Here is a 17,030-nt window from a genome sequence, read left to right as displayed (position 1 = left end):
GATACTATGAAAAGCACAGAGTTTGCCTCTTCATGGGAGGAACACATCAGAGAATCATGAATATCGTGGAGACGTCACTGCAGAGAACTGGACCTTTTTAAGCTGTGAGTGGCTAAGCCCACAGCACCTGGTGGTACCTGTGAGGGTCCTGCCCCTGTCTGATCAGATTAGGCAAAGTCCTGGTCAGCACATGCAGCCTGGGACTCTGGGAATTCAAAGCTTAGTTGTGAACTTATGCCAGTTGTTAGAGATAGGAAGGGAGAGGTAAAAGAATTAGGAGAGTGCTTCTTTTAGTCTAACCATGTGGAAGTGGTGACCACCAGGGAAAAAGAAAGCTTCAAGAGCCAGTCTCTGGATCTGGGGACCCTGAGGAAAGAAGTCTGTTACCCACAAGATACAGCCATCAGCAAACTGAGAGCCTGCCTCTCTCCCTCTCCCTTACCTTGTGTCTGTCTCCACCTACTTCCCTTTCCTCCTTGCTCTTCCCCTTTTCTCTTCACTCCCCCCCAACCCCCCTTCCCTCTCCCTCTTCCTCCTCTCTTTCTCCTCCCAGGGACCAAAGGGAGAAGGGGGAGCTGAGAAAGTGGCCCTGCCATCCCCCACTGGATTAACCAGCACCGCCGCCGCCGTCACCGGCGGCCACATCCCTTCTAATTTGTAGTGTTGGGTTTCTTTCCTTGGAGGAGCCAGGTTACTTTTAAGCAGATAGAGGTAATGGGAGGATTGTTATTCATGGGTAAGTCCGAATGGAATGTGTTCAGCTTCCTCAGGTCAAAGGGCTGCAGTGTCTGAGGTCACACCTCTCTGAAGTACGTGAAGTCGGAGAATGAGCCCTTAGCTGCAGGATCACACTGGGAAGTGAGGGGCTATTTACCAGGAGGAAATGAGCCTTGGGGTATTTGAACAAAAAGGCAACTTAGAAGATACTTTTCCTCAGCACGAGAGGACTGGTTTAATGGAAGGAAAGAAGGCAGAGGGGATAGAAAAAGTTAAAAGAGAAGAGACTTGTCTAAAGGTGTTTTTAGAAGAAAAACACTTCTCATGGTGTGTTTTTATACTGAGATTTCCAAGTTTTTTACCCATGTTGAATGATGAAGAGGAATTGAAATGGCTAAGAGAAGTGAGTAAAAATGAAAGAGGAGGGTGTTGGAAGGGTAAGGATTATGACTGACTGTGATGTAAGGAAAGGAAGTTTGTCTTTATTGCTGGGAGAAAACAGTAAAAGTCACAAGCTGGGAAAGTGCAGGGATTACATTTTTAGAAGTTAGAAGCAAGAGTGTCCCTTTTGCTATCTACCTTAAAAAAATATTTGATTTAAATTGTATGTTGATAGAAAAGAGGTGTACATTTACAATGGCTGCAGTCATTATTCAGTAGCCAGGAAAACAAACCCCTTTCAGTTAGGAGATAAACTAAGTGTAATTGGTCTCTTTCCATTTTTATTCAGTAACTATACTGCATATATTAAAATATTTTTAAAAAATCTTTAATTTCTACACACTGTGAAGAATGGTGGTGATGCTATAGATGAAGGATGTTCTAGAAAGGGGCAGAAAAAGTGTTTCTGTAAACCCTGAAACTGAAGAACAGCAGGCTGTTTGGTCACCCAGCAGTTATTAGAGAGGCCCATGCTTCCACGTACGTTACAGAAGATTTTGTGAAGAATCAAAGCATCAGTGAACAAATCAAGTGAAGTGGACTAGGAGTTAAAGGAAAGACCTCAGGGCAGTGTGGCCTGGTGGCCCTGTGGTGGGCTTCACAGGCTGTCACAAGTGCAGAGGTGAATCCCGCGCACCTGGCTTCCTGGCCGACCTTCAGCAAGAGTTCCTGGGTGTGGAGCAGGGGGCCCAACAACACTCTGAAGGAATGGGGGCAGGAAGGGAGGCTCATCCTTATACCTGTGATGTTCTTGTGTTCTGAATGAGCCTTTACTGCAGCTGTTGAGTTGCTTAACCAATGAATTGATGAAGTTGAAGTCTGTACCCGCAAACCCTTGTTCTTTTAATTACATGATGCCTTAGAGACATTTGTCTCCTAAGTACGCTGGGAACCAAGGAGGGAAAACACTCTCAATAAAAGACTGCACTCTGAAATTTTAGATGCTGAAAATCAGACCTATGTTGACAGGATTCCTGGAAGACAAGGTAAACATCAGTTTTGTTTCCTTTAGGTGATTCGCGCGGCCCTCCAAACCATCACATGGGCCCAATGTCAGAGAGGCGGCACGAGCAGAGCAGCGGCCCCGAGCACGGTCCCGAGAGGGGGCCTTTCCGGGGCAGCCAGGACTGCAGGGGTCCCCCTGATAGGCGCGGCCCTCACCCCGAATTCCCCGATGACTTCAGCAGACCAGACGACTTCCACCCCGACAAGCGCTTTGGCCACCGGTTACGTGAATTTGAGGGGCGAGGAGGCCCTTTACCACAAGAAGAGAAGTGGAGGCGTGGGGGCCCTGGGCCTCCGTTCCCCCCCGACCACAGGGAGTTCAGTGAGGGGGATGCCCGGGGTGCAGCCCGGGGCCCCCCAGGGGCGTGGGAAGGCCGCAGACCTGGAGACGACCGCTTCCCCCGGGACCCTGAGGACCCGCGGTTCCGAGGGCGCAGAGAAGAAAGGTGGGCCAGACGCTGTATGGGTCCATGTCTTCCTCCCTGGAGCTTCCCATCTGTTCTGTCCATATGGATCTCTTTCCTCCTTCACTGGGGAGAGAGTGCCCTCCCCTCTCTAGGTTTTGTGTTTAGACCTAATATAATATGCCTTTTAACATCTATGTGGTTCTCTATTATCTCTGCAGTTTAGAAATCTTTCTCTATTTGCTTATTTCTTGGTCATTTTAAACAGATAGGTGGGCCTGTGTACTATAAAGTTTCATGGGTTTGAATGGAAATCTCCAGGTTCTCTTGGTTGGAATGATGAAATATGAGACAGACATCTAGATAGAAAATAAAGGAATTATTGAGTAGATAGTTTTTGTGTAATTGCTTAAAGATCTTAACAAAACCCAATCAAGCTGAAGAATAATCGTGTTGTTCAAATAGATTGAGGTCAGGCTTGGACACTTGACTTGTTTGGGGTAAAAAATGAATAGAAGTAGGGAGTAAAAAACAAGAATTAGTGAAATCTCAAGTGAGACTCAAAATAATCAATGATGATAATTGAGTATTTACTGCGTGCCAGATGTTATTTCATTCAACTGTTGGAGTGAGTTGTGAGTTTAGGTGTTACTGTCAGCCTGTACAGGTGAGCGATGCCACTGAGAGAGCAGTTTGTTGACTTTGGAAAGGTCCACGGATGATGCATGTAAGGGCAGCTCCTGCCCTGGCCATCCAGTTGCAGAGCCCGTGCTGTGGTGCCCAGCACCCCTGTCCTCCTGCCACAGTCATCTCTCCCATGTCTTTACTCATCATGCTAGCCTTGCTAGTAGGTAATTGAGATAAAGGTTGGTGATCTCTGTTCTCATGGGTATGTTAGAAGAGTTACTGATAAAACATCCAGGGAGGGTGAAATGGAGGGGTCAAGGGAAGCAGCTTTCAGAGGGGAGTTTTTAACAAAAAGATTTAAGAGCTCACTAAATGACATCCAAGTATTCACTCTTTGAAGTGGCTTTTTATGTCTGCAGGAGCCCCATTTCCAGTGGCTTTGGCACCAACATAACTTTCGTGATTTCTTGAATCTCTGTGTCTGTGCAGAGTTTCAGATTTTACTCTGTTTGAGTTTGTGTTATATTTCATCCGTCAGTGACAGACCTACACCTAGACACTTGTGCTGTTCACCGTTTGTATTCCTGACATGCCAAACATGTCCTGCTTATGTTGCGCTTGCTTTTCCCTTCGCCGGGAGTATAGTCTCCTCGGTGTTTGTGGCTCACTGCACTTGGATCTTTCCTCCTATCCCTTTCCTCTGCTTTATGTTCCTTCAGAGCAGTTAGCAGTCCTTGACATTTAGTGATATATTTATCTGTGTATTACTTGTATCTCCCAGAAGTCTGACATATTGCTGAAGGGAGGTCCTCAGAACCTTGAGCGGTAGTGGTGACACCCTGTGGGTGCTCAGTAACTGCTGAATAAATGAATCTGTTACAGAGGGAGATATATTTTAGGAGGGTCAGCTTGTTAGGAGATACACTACTCAACTAACAAATATCGACTGAGGCGTTTCAACAACAAAAATTGATTTTTCTCACAGTCTTGGAGGCTAGAAGTCCCAAATCAAGACCTAGCAGTGTAGGTTTCTGGTGAGATTTTTCTTTCTGGCTTGTAGACAGGTACCGTCTCCCCTTGCCCTTGCATGATGGAAAGAGACTGAGCAAGCTCTTTGTGGTATTTCTTCTTATTAGAGCATATATTCTGTCATGGGGCCCCACCTGCAGAGCCTCATCTCACCTAAATAGCTCTCAGAAGTCCATTTCCAAAGCCACTTTGGGGGACAGAGCTTCAGCATATGAATTTTGTGGAGGGGACAAAAAAAACGTTTAGTCTGTAACAGGAACTATTTTCTAACTAGGGCAGATTAGAGTCCCTCTGTCCTTCTGTCGCCAGGACAGTTGTACAGTGGATGCCTGGGCAAGGGAAGAGTCCTGCCCCGTGTGGGGACCGCTCCCGGTATCTGCCTTGGGGAGGAGCGCCCTCTGCTGACACTCCTGCTCCACTTCCCTCCCCTTCTCAATTCCACCCTCACCCTCTGGTTAATTCCCAGCATCTGGATTACCCCTCCTTGGTTTGCAGGAGCATGGCTGGCTCATTAACTTACAAAACAGGTGTTAAGAAGTTACCTAGATAGTTGGAATGGTGGAGTGAAAAAAGAAGAGCTCTTTTTACAGTAAAACAGCAAGTTACAGATGTAGACTTATAAAATCACTTATTTTAAGCAACCAGTGTCATAATTAATTCAGGCAAGGATCATCAGCGGATGCAGAAAGCCATCAAGTAAAAGGATTGTGGAGAATCAGTATATTTTCACACTGCCCAGGTATCACTCTACGGATTACTTAATTGCAAAGGAGAAAATGGACCTTTACAACAATGACATTTGGTTGCCATATCACTTTTACATCCTAAACAGTGAGACAGACTGGCATCACTGTGAAGGTATAAGAAGTTTTACCAGAAATGTTTTACCTGAATCTAATCATGGGAAAATCAGAAGAATTCAAATTGTGGAATGTTATGTAAAACCCCTGTATGGACTTTTTAAAATGTTGGAGTATAAGATAAACAAATGGAAACTCAGGAAAAAGCAGAAGGCCTGGTGGGCCCTAAGCCCTTGCCCCTCTCTGATCCTTTCTCCATTGTCCGTGGCCTCTCTTGGTTGCTCACGCACCTTTCCTACCGGCAGGCCCCTCTTTCTGCTTCCTCACAGGCTTCTACTGCAGCTCTGGCACCCCTCATTAACGGTCCTGCTTCAGTATCACTCCTGGCCCACTTAGTTTCCCAATTCCAGAATTCTTGAGAGGTGGTGAATGGTCCACTAGCCCAGGCATGAGATTGTCAGCTTGGCAGTGGTGAGCTACCCACAAACCAGATGCCTTCCCGTCCATCAGTCAGCTGTGGCCGGGGCCATTGGTGCAGTTTACAGCCCCTAGGCCTGCCCCTGAGTAGAGAGATGGGCCAGAGCAGATGGCAGAACAGATGCCCCCAAACAAGTCAAGTACAGTGAGTAGGCATGATCTCTGTCCCCTCCCCCCTTTTTTTCTGATTATGTAAGTCATGTTTATACATAAAGATGTGAATGGTAAAATGAAAAATATTTGGGGGGCAGTGGTAAAGAGCCTGCGCTGAGTGTCAAGACTGGCTGAGTTCACATCCCAGCACTTAACCGTGTGTTCTTAAATAAGTGACTTAACTTCTCTGAGTCCTATGTAAATACACATGGGTAGAATAGAGTCACTTTCATAAAGTGGTGGTGAGGATAAAACAAATGAAATAATACACTGTAAAGCACTTGGCATGAGATAAGCACTTTAAAAATGCTCACCTTTACTATTCCTAAAAGCCTGAAAGAAAAAATAACCCCACATTCTAGTATATTTCCCTCTTGGCCGTTTTTACCTGCCATATTATAAAATGGGTACTTAAAAAAATACATAATTTTGTTTTTCTCCCATTCAACATTGTATCATATTTCCTCACATAATTAGGCTTCTTTCAAACATGAACTTGGAGCTACAAGGTATTCCATTAGATGGATATTCTTTTGTTTTTTCCTAACAGCTTTAGACGAGGAGCACCCCCAAGACATGAGGGCCGTGCTCCCCCCAGAGGAAGAGATGGCTTTCCTGGGCCCGAAGACTTTGGACCAGAGGAGAATTTTGATGCTTCTGATGAAACAGCCCGAGGAAGAGATCTCAGAGGTCGAGGTCGGGGTACCCCACGAGGTAAGCTGAAAACCATGGGTCTAGGAAGGACAGGGATGACGAGTTAGGTTGCTGTGAGCACACCTGGAATAGTCTGCGAGTGTTGTGTTATTTTGTTTCATTGTGTAGGAGGAAGGAAGGGTTTGCTTCCCACTCCTGATGAGTTCCCTCGCTTTGAAGGAGGACGGAAACCAGATTCCTGGGATGGAAATAGAGAGCCAGGTAAGGCAGTAGAGCTGCTTGTGCCTTAGGGGTCCTCTGACTGACAGTTCTCAGAGTGTGGTCTGAGGACTCTCCTAGGGGTCCACTGGGTTCTGTCTTCAGCAACTCACCTTTCCCTGGGAGGCTGGGTTGTCTTCATATCTTCAACCCACAGTGTGAACCGAATGCAGGAGCAGGTGGGGAAATCCAGCTTTCTCTTGCTGAGCCAGATATTAAAGAGATTTGTCAAAATGCCAGTCTTTTCACTAAACAGTTTTGTTTGTAGAAAATATAGTTAAATGAACTAAAGTTTTCTCAGTCTTAATTTCTAACATGGCAGATGTTGTTAGAACTCTCATGATGAAATCTCTTTGGGGTCTTCAATAATTTTTAAGAGTGTGAAGACATTCTGAAACTAAAGAATCTGAGAACCACTTTTCTGGACCTTACCAACTCCTCTTGTTTTAGGGGGTATGTTGATCCCTAATCTTGACCTTTCTGTGTACTTGTGATGTCACTGGCCTATGGCGGGTATTTAGGAAATGTTTCTTGCATGAATGAATATTCCTTTTCAAGTTGCTACTTAACAGTATAATTTCTGTCTTCTTTAGGTCACATTGTACTTTAATATGGGGTTCCCCAGGGGCTCAGCAGTACAGAATCTACCTGCAATGCAGGCAATCTGGGTCGATCCCTGGGTCGGGCAGATTCCCTGGAGAAGGTTATGGCTACCCACCCAGTATTCTTGCCTGGAGAATCCTATGGATAGAGGAGCCTGGCAGGCTACAGTCTATGGGGTCACAAAGAGTTGGACATGACTAAGCAGCTGAGCATGCATGAACATACTTAAATACAGAGATTGTCAGATTCTTAGCCTTGTGAATCTGTGCTTCCCATTTTAGGGCCAGGACATGAACATTTCCGTGATGCTCCCCGCCCTGATCACCCCCCTCACGATGGTCATTCCCCAGCTAGCAGAGAACGGTCCTCTTCTCTCCAAGGCATGGACATGGCATCTCTACCACCCCGAAAGCGCCCCTGGCATGATGGGCCAGGAACCTCAGAGCACAGAGAAATGGATGCTCCAGGAGGTCCTTCTGAGGATCGAGGAGGCAAAGGTAAGTGAGGCTGGTGATTACGGCTTGGGAGCTGTGGGTGCTACAGCCCTGCCAAGAAGGCTTCAGAGTTACCGGCAGCCCCATCCCAGTGTATGCCTATTCTGTCTGTCCCTGCTGGGGCACCCCCCACTGGGGTACTAGGGGTCCTTTACCCTACAGGGCTTAGGCTGCAGAGGTGCGTGTTCCCAGTTGTGGTACAGCCAGTGGGTGCCTGCAGGTTCAGTCTCTGCATAGGTCTCCTCCACTTGCTTCCAGGAGTGCCTGCTTTGTTCACGTTTTCCACTCCGGCTCTCTCAGATTGTCCCAGTACTTCCTCTGCTCGATTGGCAAGTGTGCTCTGGTAATGGCTGCTCTGAGCCCTCGAGGCCGGTCTCAGTGGCAGGGAGGGTTGCCTTCTCTCAGGTTCTGTGTCTTTTTTTCAGTTTGGACCCAGAAGGAGCTATGCTTGTGGCCAGTCACAAGGACTTTGGGGAATATGGTCTGGAAGTGGTTTTCTTTTCAGGGGGGCAGTGGATTATTTCTGCCACTTGAAACTCTGGATCTTTATTTTATAGAGGCAGCACTGACTTTCAGCCAGGAGTGGTAGTTACTGAATGCTAACTACAGCTGTGGTCTCAGGTGAGGCTGGGCTGATAGACATGGAGGCTGCTGGAAAGAGTGCCCATGCGCCCCAACCTGTGCTCCCCTCCCCAGCGTACCTGCCGCCTGTTGGATCCCTTCTTCACAGAGTTCTGCCTTTTGTTCTTGGTAGTTTGGTTCTTCTAAGTGCAGAGCTCTCAGAAACAACTCCGTGTCACCAGTCCCCACCCACACACACATTTTGTTGCTGGCTGGGGGGGGCACTCAGGACACTCAGTCCCAGGCTGAGGCCACATGGCTAGTGTGGAAGTGATATCCTGACTGACAGCTTCTCTGCCAAGGTACCAGGAGGGGGCCTAGGCTGAGCTTTGTAAGAAAAGAAGCCAAAATTTCTTTGGCTATCTTTCCTCACCTCATCTTAGCTGGATTCAGATTCCATTCAACTATTTAAGACAAAGTTGGCAATAGTTTTCTGATAGTGCAGGATGGGAGATGTGACCAAACACTGTCATCTCAGAAAAAAAATTTTAAAAGTCAGAGTTTTAATGATACCTAGAGGTTTGTGTGTCTAACCCTGGAACAACTAAAACTATCCCTGGGAGAAGCACTAAGAGCTAGTGTTTTTCTTTTTGTATTTTTGTTTTTCAGGGAATATTTTATCTAGTTATTTAACAAGAAATCAAAAGTAAACTATAATTTTAGGATAATCATAGTAAATACTTATTCTGTAGAGCACTTGTAATTAATATCATCAGCAGTCTGTATTTCTTACTTGCTTCTAATATTAAGTCAGTGCTTTTCAAACCTTCCCCCAGAACAGCCGTGGTGGGCATAGGAAGGTGAAGATACACTTCTCATAGACGGTAGGCACAGTCCAGCATGGTCTGTGACCTCCAGAAGGGGCTCTGTGTTTATCTCTTGGCTCCCCAGCGGTTCTGTCACAGCCTTGGGGAACACTGTGGTTGATGCTGAGGGGCACAGCCACAAGCCAGGGTGGGGATGAGAAAAGGGAAAGTGCAGGCACAAGTTTCACTGCTCTGAGTACCATGCTAATGTTCTCAGAACTCTGTTTAAGAAAACAAACAAAACCAGACATGTTTCACTGTCTGTCATCACAGAGTAAATGTTTGTACTAGGAGTTATGAAAAACTTAAAATAAAAATCACATGTAAAACCACTGTTTCATTTCAGGCCGAGGGGGCCCAGGACCTTCTCAGAGAGTGCCTAAGTCCGGACGTTCCAGCTCCTTGGATGGAGACCACCATGATGGATACCACAGAGATGAACCTTTTGGGGGCCCTCCAGGGAGTGGTACCCCTTCTAGAGGGGGCCGGAGTGGCAGTAACTGGGGTAGAGGGAGTAACATGAACTCTGGCCCACCAAGGCGAGGAGCTTCGAGGGGGGGTGGGAGGGGTCGGTAGAAGTTGGGGCTCAAAACCCCTAGGCCTCTCTGGACAGTATTTAAGAACTTGTGGACTTTCCGAGAGAAAGAAAAAGAGACCTGCACCATGTAGCCCTGAACTCGCTCTGGGGTAGCTGAATCCCAGGTGCCCCGAGTGAGGTCTGCAAGACGAAGAGCCTGCTGCTGGCTACCCAGAGGAGCTGGCCTTGTTTTGTCCTGTCCACCCTCACTGCCCGAAATCCCACATGGGTTTGTGAAGATAAAAGCTGGAATCTTTTTTTTTAAGTGTCATGAGACATGGAGCACCTCCACAAATTTAAGTTCATGTCCAATCGAAAATTTGTTTCTATATGTACAGTTGTCAGAGAAAAAACATTAAGTTGTTTTTGTATGAATACAGAATGTGATTTACGCAAGAATTAACAGAAAACAACTAGTCGTCAAGTGCTTGCCTTAAGGAAACCTGTAGTTTCCATTGCCTCCGGTCTGCTGAGGGGTGTACAACTACTGCTTACATTTGTGAACATCCTTGATGGGAATCTCTAAGTCATCTAAATTAACTCATTTGTGAATTTCGTTTTTAAACAAATTCTTATCTAGTCATTCTGTCACACTTACTTTGTAGCATAGTGAAAAATACTTCAAAACTAGAATGTGGTTTGAAGTTAGATTCAAAGCCTTATTAGTTAGACCTGCTGTGGCAAATGGAAAATTATACACTGAAGAAAAAAAAATCTGGATGTCCAAGCAGAGGGTCTCCCTTGGCTGCATCTCCTAGTAATTACACCTTAGACTTGAGTTGCTTTTTTTCTGATGAGGGGAACTTAACATAAGCTAGAAATCATCTACACATACCTTTTGAATGCTGTAAATCATTTCACGAATGGTTTTAAGTTGAAAAGGAATGGATCAAAATCTTTCTTAAACCAGTTCTGCAAAATTTAAATGTCTTCCTCTTCCACACTAGCTATGTGGAAACACCAGTGTTTAAGGCAGAGGATTTTTCAATTAAAAGTAAGCCAGGAAGGTCTCATCCACAACAGATTCTTTTAGTTTTAAATGATCTGGCCCACTTTGAATTGGAAGCCAAAAGTTCAGTTTGAGATAACCTCAGGATACTTTCTATATTGACCCCTTACTTTGTTTTTATAAAAAGGCTTTTTTTTTTTTTTCTTCAAAGGACATCCTGTGGTCACCCTCACTACTTTGACAACTTCAGTTGGGCATTGGAGACAGGTTTATTTGACAAATTTAGTGGTGCTGGAGTGTCAGTAGTTGTTTAGGAAAGGGATATTGACTTAGTTGGAGTACATAAAAACTCCTAATTGGTTCTCCATTAATTTAAAAAATGGTAAAAAGCTAAGTTACTTCTGCAGATAAAATGTTCACCACACATACACTGCTTTTTTTTAGAGTGTTAGAGGCTTCAAGAGATTTTCTCTTTACTTTGCAATTTAAAACATCCTATTTATCAGCACCTTGCTCTAAACATACCTTTAGGAGGCTCAAGATTGCTTTAGGTTTGTGGATATTCTTTATTTTCCCTCTACTGGTATAGCTTTAAAAGAAGTTGTAATCAAATTCTAAGAGGATAAAAAGGGATCCAGAGAGCAAAACCGTAATAGACAGTTTACTGTTGTTCAGTTGCTAAGTTGTGTCTGACTCTTTACGATCCTATGGACTGTAGCATGTCAGGCTCCTCTGTCCTCCACTATCTCCTGGAATTTGCTCAGTTTCATGTCCGTTGTGTCAATGATGCCATCCAACCATCTCATCCTGTCGCCCCTTTCTCCTCCCGCCCTCCGTCTTTCCCAGCATCAGGGTCTTTTGCAATACGCTGGCTCTTCATATCACATGGCCGAAGTATTGGAGGTTCAGCATTAGTTTTTCCAATGAATATTCAGGGTTGATTTCCTTTAGGACTGACTGGTTTAATCTTGCATCCAAGGGACTCTCAAGAGTCTTCTCCAGCACCACAACTCAAAAGCATTAATTCTTCAGCACTCAACTTTCTTTATGGTTCAACTCTCACATCCAGACATGACTACTGGAAAAACTATAGCTTTGACTATACAGACCTTTGTCAGCAAAGTGATGTCTGCTTTTTAATATACTGTCTAGGTTTGTCACAGCCTTCGTTCCAAGGAGCAAGTGTCTTTTTGGAGCCTAAGAAAATAAAATCTGTCAACTGTTTCCAATTTTCCCTCATCTGTTTGCCATGAAGTGATGGGACAGATGCCATGATGTTAATTTTTTGAATGTTGAGTTTAAGCCAGGTTTTTCATGCTCCTTTTTCAACCACATCAGGAAGCTCTTTAGCTCCTCTTCACTTTCTGCTATTAGAGTGGTATCATCTGCATATCTGAGGTTGTTGATATTTCTTCTGGCAATTTTGATTCCAACCTGTGATTCAACCAGTCTGACATTTCACATGATGCTACTCTGCATGTAAGTTAAATAATCAGGGTAACAGTATACAGCCTTAATGAACTCCTTTCTCAATTTTGAATCAGTCTGTTGAATCATGTCCACTTCTAACTGTTGCTTCTTGACCTGCATACAGGTTTCTCAGGAGACAGGTAAGGTGGTCTGGTAGTCCCATCTCTTTAAGAATTTTCCAGTTTGTTGTGATCCTCACAGTAAAGGCTTTAGCGCAGTCAGATGAAGCAGAAGTATGTTTTTCTGGAATTCCCTTGCTTTTTCTATGACCCAGTGGATGCTGGCAATTTGATCTCTGGTTCTTCTGCCTTTTCTAGAGATTAGGCTCCTGTTTTTTTTTTTTTTTTTTTTTTCCTGAGACTCATGTGGTAAGAACTTTATCATAAGATTGTAAGGCTTTAACTTCAAAAACACCACCTCAGTAAGCAGATAACCAGGTCGCATTTTGAGAATGAATTCATTTAGAGAAAACTGAAAACTCAACATTATTTATTACTTAATGTGTATATCTGCATTTTAAATCATCACTGTCAAATTACATACAATATATTGTGCTTTGAATTTTATAAAAACAGATTTCCCAACAGTGAATTCTTGGGAAAATGCTGGAAAAACCATTTTTAAAAATAGCATCAATATAAAAATGGGCTTAACTCGCCAAAATCTTCAGCCTAAAATTTAGAACTAAAATACAGATTTAACTAGGGGGTAGAAAAAGCAGCCAATGGTACGTTTTCCAGTCAAAAAAATAATTAATTCCCCCCAAACCGTGGATTTGCTTTTACAAACACCGGGTAGTTGTGCCTCTTGAGGTAGGTAACCCTATTAACTGACAATGGGGAGAAGCAGCCTTCTTTCAAAACAAGGGGGATGGAAGTAAGTCTACTTTAGCGTCCACCTCTTGGAGCAGGGCTTAGGACACTGATCAAGGCCTATAAATATAAATTTTGAGGCTGGAGCAAGAGGCAAAACTCTCTTGCCTGACAACCTGTTTAAGCAACGCTAATCCAGTCCCGGGAAACAATTATTTTCAAGTTGTTCTCAACCTTTGCGGAAAAAGGAATAATCTGGGAAGCTTAAAAAAATGCTAATGCCAATCTCCCCCCACCCAGCCCAGAGATTCCGACCGAACTGAGATTTGACTGAAGTAATCATGTGAACTGAGAACCACTGGCATAGAATTAAAACTTAAAAAATACAGTTTATTTCCTAGTTAATATGTAGCTAGTGACAAAACGTTGTCTTATTTATGGACTTAACCAGAATACTGAGCCCAGTCTTTCTGGCAATAAATTAAGGTAAGTCCTAGACCAAGTGCTAAATCTAAAAATGAAGAAAAATTGGCAATTAGATATGAAAAGCACCTTACATTACGTTAAGATTGGTTAAAAAGCGCATCATAAAATTAGGAATGAAAAACTAGACCTTGTAGAAATCCATGGTTTCCATCCAATAGGATAACTGGATGGGGAATTATCTTCCTGTCTCAGGCGTTTCCTTAGCTGACTTATGTCCATGGATCTCTTCTGAGCATTTACGTGCACCTTACTGGCTACCATGCTTCTTGGCCCTTGGTTTCCTTATGTAATGCAGAACCAACTGTCCTTTAACCTTATAAGACATCATGTTAACAATTTCACTAAAATAAGAAAAAGCTGAGATAAACCGTATTAACTAAAGCACTTGAAAAAATTCCAGTGGCTAAAGTCAGCATGTAATCTGCTAACTCCTATGGATACACTCACGTTGAAGAATAAGGGGAAAAACTTCCAAGAGCGAAAGAAAGCAAATTTACTGGAACTAAGCTACTGCGATCTACCACTGGATTTTTTAGGTGACAAAATGTGAAGGAAATCCGGGAAAATAAGGGCAGTCAATCAAAACGGAAAAGCTATTTTCTCTCTCTCTCTCTTTTTTTTTTTTACTGAGTGCAATCTAAGACCACGGTTAACGCAAAAGCAATTTATCACTAATGTTTCATAGCGTACCACCAATTCAAAACAAAATCTGGTTTTCACAGCACTTGCTGCCGAGTGTAGCACAAAATGCTGAAATCGAGGAGCTTCCCAAACTGCTCGTGTCTCAGTTTACAGTTCGCTGGCACAGTAAAGGAGCAGCTTCTACGCTGTGCTGTCTGGGAACAGGCGGGCGCAGTCCTTGGCTTGGCTGGCGCTGGGCCTAGAGCCGGTTCCCCGTGTCCTCTCGATGGCGCATCCTGGGGACGGGCTCCGTGTGGTGTCCCGGGGCCGGATTCTGCGTCCTTCCGACGGCGTGAGCCGCGAGCCTCAAACGGGGAGCGCCTTGGCGAGGGCGGCGCCCGGGCCCACGCGCCCGAGCGTGATGCGCAGAGCGGTGCCCGCGCCCCGGGGTAGCACGCCTAGCAACGCGGCCAGCAGTGCGGCCACTTGTGCGCAGGCGCCCAGCGCTGTGAGCAACGTACTCCGCAGACACAGCGCCGCGTACAGCGTCGCGCCTAGCGCGACCACGTAGAGCAGCGCGGGCCGGGAAGGCGCTTCCTCGCCGCGCAGCAGGCGTCCACACGCTGCGCCGCCTCGCAGGAGTGTGCCTCCCGCTAGTGCCAGCGCAGAGCCCAGTGACCACAGCAGCGCGAACTTCCGGGCGCGTAGCAGCAGCACAGGCGCGTAGAGTGCGGCCAGGCCGAAGCAGAGCGCAGCAAGCAGCAGGCACACGCCACTCGCCATCAGCCGCTGAGTGCGCGTCACGCTGGGCAGACACGTCTGTCCCGCCGCCGGCTCCGCGGGGCTCTGTGTCCACGTCCAGCGCAGGCCCGCGCGGCCCAACCACGTCCCGGCCCCCGCCGCGGGCTCCTTCGCCTCGCCCGCGGCGAGCAGTGGCTCCGCGGCCGCCGGGCCGCCCGCTTTCCCCTGCGCCAGATATTCCTGCAGCTGGCGGTTGAGGTCCGCCATGTTGGATGGAGGCTTCCACGTAGTTGCGGGGGGGGGGGGGGGGGGCGGGGTGCTGCCGCCACTTCCGGCTCTACTCAGTCGGCTTTGGAAACTGCCCGGACCTCGGGCGGCTGTTAGTCCGCCGGGACGGAAGGGGCGGGGCTTCTGTTCCGCTGCCTTCTTGGTCTCGGCTGGCACTCGCGCTGGGGCCGCGGCTGATCACTGCGTGTAGCTTATGAATACGTTTCTTCGGTGTCCGCTGTAGGCGCTGACAGGGCTTGGGTGAATTATAACAGCATTAGAAGTTAGTTAAAGGACGTGAGCTCGTGTGGCTATGAATGAAAGAAACTTTAAGTGTCTTGACTTTATGGATATCAGTATCGTGATTCTGTGCTGTAGTTTTCCAATATTTGGCAATTGGGGGAAAATGGAGAAAGGGTATACCGTCTTAAAACTATGCTAATCTATAACTTAATTTTTTAAGCAACTCACGCTGCAGGTCATAAGTGGTTTCTTTGGGAAAACTACAGAGCTGAAGCAGAGTTAACCGCCCACTCCCGCTGATGTGCTTCTCTTACCCGTTTCAGCATAGGTCTGGCAATGTTATTGTTTCAACCCCAGGTCTTGTATTTATATTTTTGGCCCACATCGTCATGCTTCTGATACCCCTCTGGGTACAGGTTTCCTGACCCATCAGATAATTCTGAAGCGCTTGTTCACGTCCGATTAATTTCTAATCTATTCTGAGGTGACTCCTACAGCCTTGCTCTTTTTCCAGAATCTCCTTGAAGTTCCTTGGCTTGTTGTGTAGGTCACAGCCATTTAGGTGTCTGCTAGGACTTCTGGTTTCGCTGCTCTCTCTGGTTGTCAGACATTCAGAGTAAGCTGCACCTCTTGTTTACATCTCTCACTTAGGTGCACTTTCTCTGAGTTCTCATCTATCCCAGTTGTGACAGTTTATTTGTTCAAAGCAGTGCCAGCAGCTTGAGGACAAGTTCTCTTTCATCTCCCTTTTCTTCGGACCTGGAAGGCTACATCAAAGGCACTCAAACGGATGTTGACCTGATTGTCACAGCTGTCTATTTGAGTGCAGTAAAGGTGCTTGAAAGCCTTTGTGGATAAAGAAGCCTTCGGTTGAAAAACCCATTTTTTAAGTGTCTATTGTGAATTTAAATATGATGGCATGGAAGTCTTTTGTGATGTAAAGTGCAACCTAGTTAAGTACTACAGCAGTGTATTCTTGGACACACCTTTTATTTACTTGCCCCAAAAGCACTGGGGATGGGAGGCAGGGCTGAGCGCTGTAGGCTGTTTCTTCTATCGCTGACTTTGGAGGCACTGCAGGAGAAGAGAGGGTGTCTCCTTGTGTCTCTTTTTTTTGTCTGTACTAGCTCCCCTCACCTCCTTGGTACTGGCCTCCCCTGCACAACTCTAGCTGATGACTGGTGACCATCCTTTGTCCTTTATGACAAGATAAGTATTAATGATTTCCTGCTGTTGTCATGTCTGACTTTTCAGATTTCCTGTTACTTGTATAACCAGTTTTCCCTTATTAAATTATTCCCTTTAATACTTTGTTTTCCTGGTTGGATCTTGATTATTGTTACTAAACAAGCAAACTTGGTTCCACTTGCCCAATGTGCAGCAAAGCCAATCTGCTGCCCCTGTATTGTGGTGGAGGAAAGTATCCTGTTTATTGTAGGGTGCCAAGTGCCTTGCTCACATGACCTGAACTCTCCAATGGTTTTCAGGGATGGGTTTCTGAAACTGAGGGAGAGGGTCACAGGGTGCATGGTCAACTCATGCACAGTTATCTGATTGGTTGATGGTGAGGTAACTGGGTGATATGGGAGTCTCAACTGCCAACTTAAAAAAAGTACAGAGTGTGAGAGTTGTGAAGGAAGTTTTATTTGGGGCAAAATGTGAGGACTATAGCCTGGAAGACAGTATCTCAGATAGCCCTGAGAAACTATTCCAAAGAGGTAGGGTGAAGGTCAGTATATATGTGATTTTGCTGAAGGGGAAATACGGAAACAAGC

General features: G+C 45.6%; 2 protein-coding genes across 4 annotated transcripts in view; one reads left to right on the top strand and one right to left on the bottom strand.

Moving 5' to 3' along the window:
- Positions 1–11,839, top strand: part of WDR33 (WD repeat domain 33) — a 117,535-nt gene extending 105,696 nt beyond the window's left edge. For 2 of the 3 annotated variants that reach the window (XM_065931976.1, XM_065931975.1), the window contains 5 exons: positions 2,171–2,609; positions 6,204–6,367; positions 6,476–6,568; positions 7,450–7,665; positions 9,436–11,839. In XM_065931976.1, the coding sequence (XP_065788048.1) occupies positions 2,171–2,609; positions 6,204–6,367; positions 6,476–6,568; positions 7,450–7,665; positions 9,436–9,665 (1,142 nt within the window). In that variant the 3' untranslated portion in view covers positions 9,666–11,839. The remainder of the gene's footprint in view (positions 1–2,170; positions 2,610–6,203; positions 6,368–6,475; positions 6,569–7,449; positions 7,666–9,435) is intronic. The other variant, XM_065931977.1, reaches the window with a different exon arrangement.
- A 718-nt stretch (positions 11,840–12,557) lies between these two features.
- SFT2D3 (SFT2 domain containing 3) lies at positions 12,558–16,361 on the bottom strand. Its single transcript, XM_065931981.1, has one exon. It carries the CDS (start codon positions 15,010–15,012, stop codon positions 14,371–14,373), a length of 642 nt encoding a protein of 213 aa, XP_065788053.1. The 5' UTR covers positions 15,013–16,361; the 3' UTR covers positions 12,558–14,370.
- Between the last annotated feature and the right edge of the window lie 669 nt (positions 16,362–17,030).

This window comes from Muntiacus reevesi, chromosome 3 (assembly GCF_963930625.1).
Source record: "Muntiacus reevesi chromosome 3, mMunRee1.1, whole genome shotgun sequence".
NCBI lineage: Eukaryota > Metazoa > Chordata > Mammalia > Artiodactyla > Cervidae > Muntiacus > Muntiacus reevesi.
Note: the sequence above shows the minus strand (reverse complement) of the source record. Positions and strands in the feature narration are given on the sequence as shown.

What these genes read in the sequence shown, in the direction of transcription:
- SFT2D3 (XM_065931981.1), bottom strand. Translation starts at nt 15,012, where the DNA reads ATGGCGGACCTCAACCGCCAGCTGCAGGAATATCTGGCGCAGGGGAAA.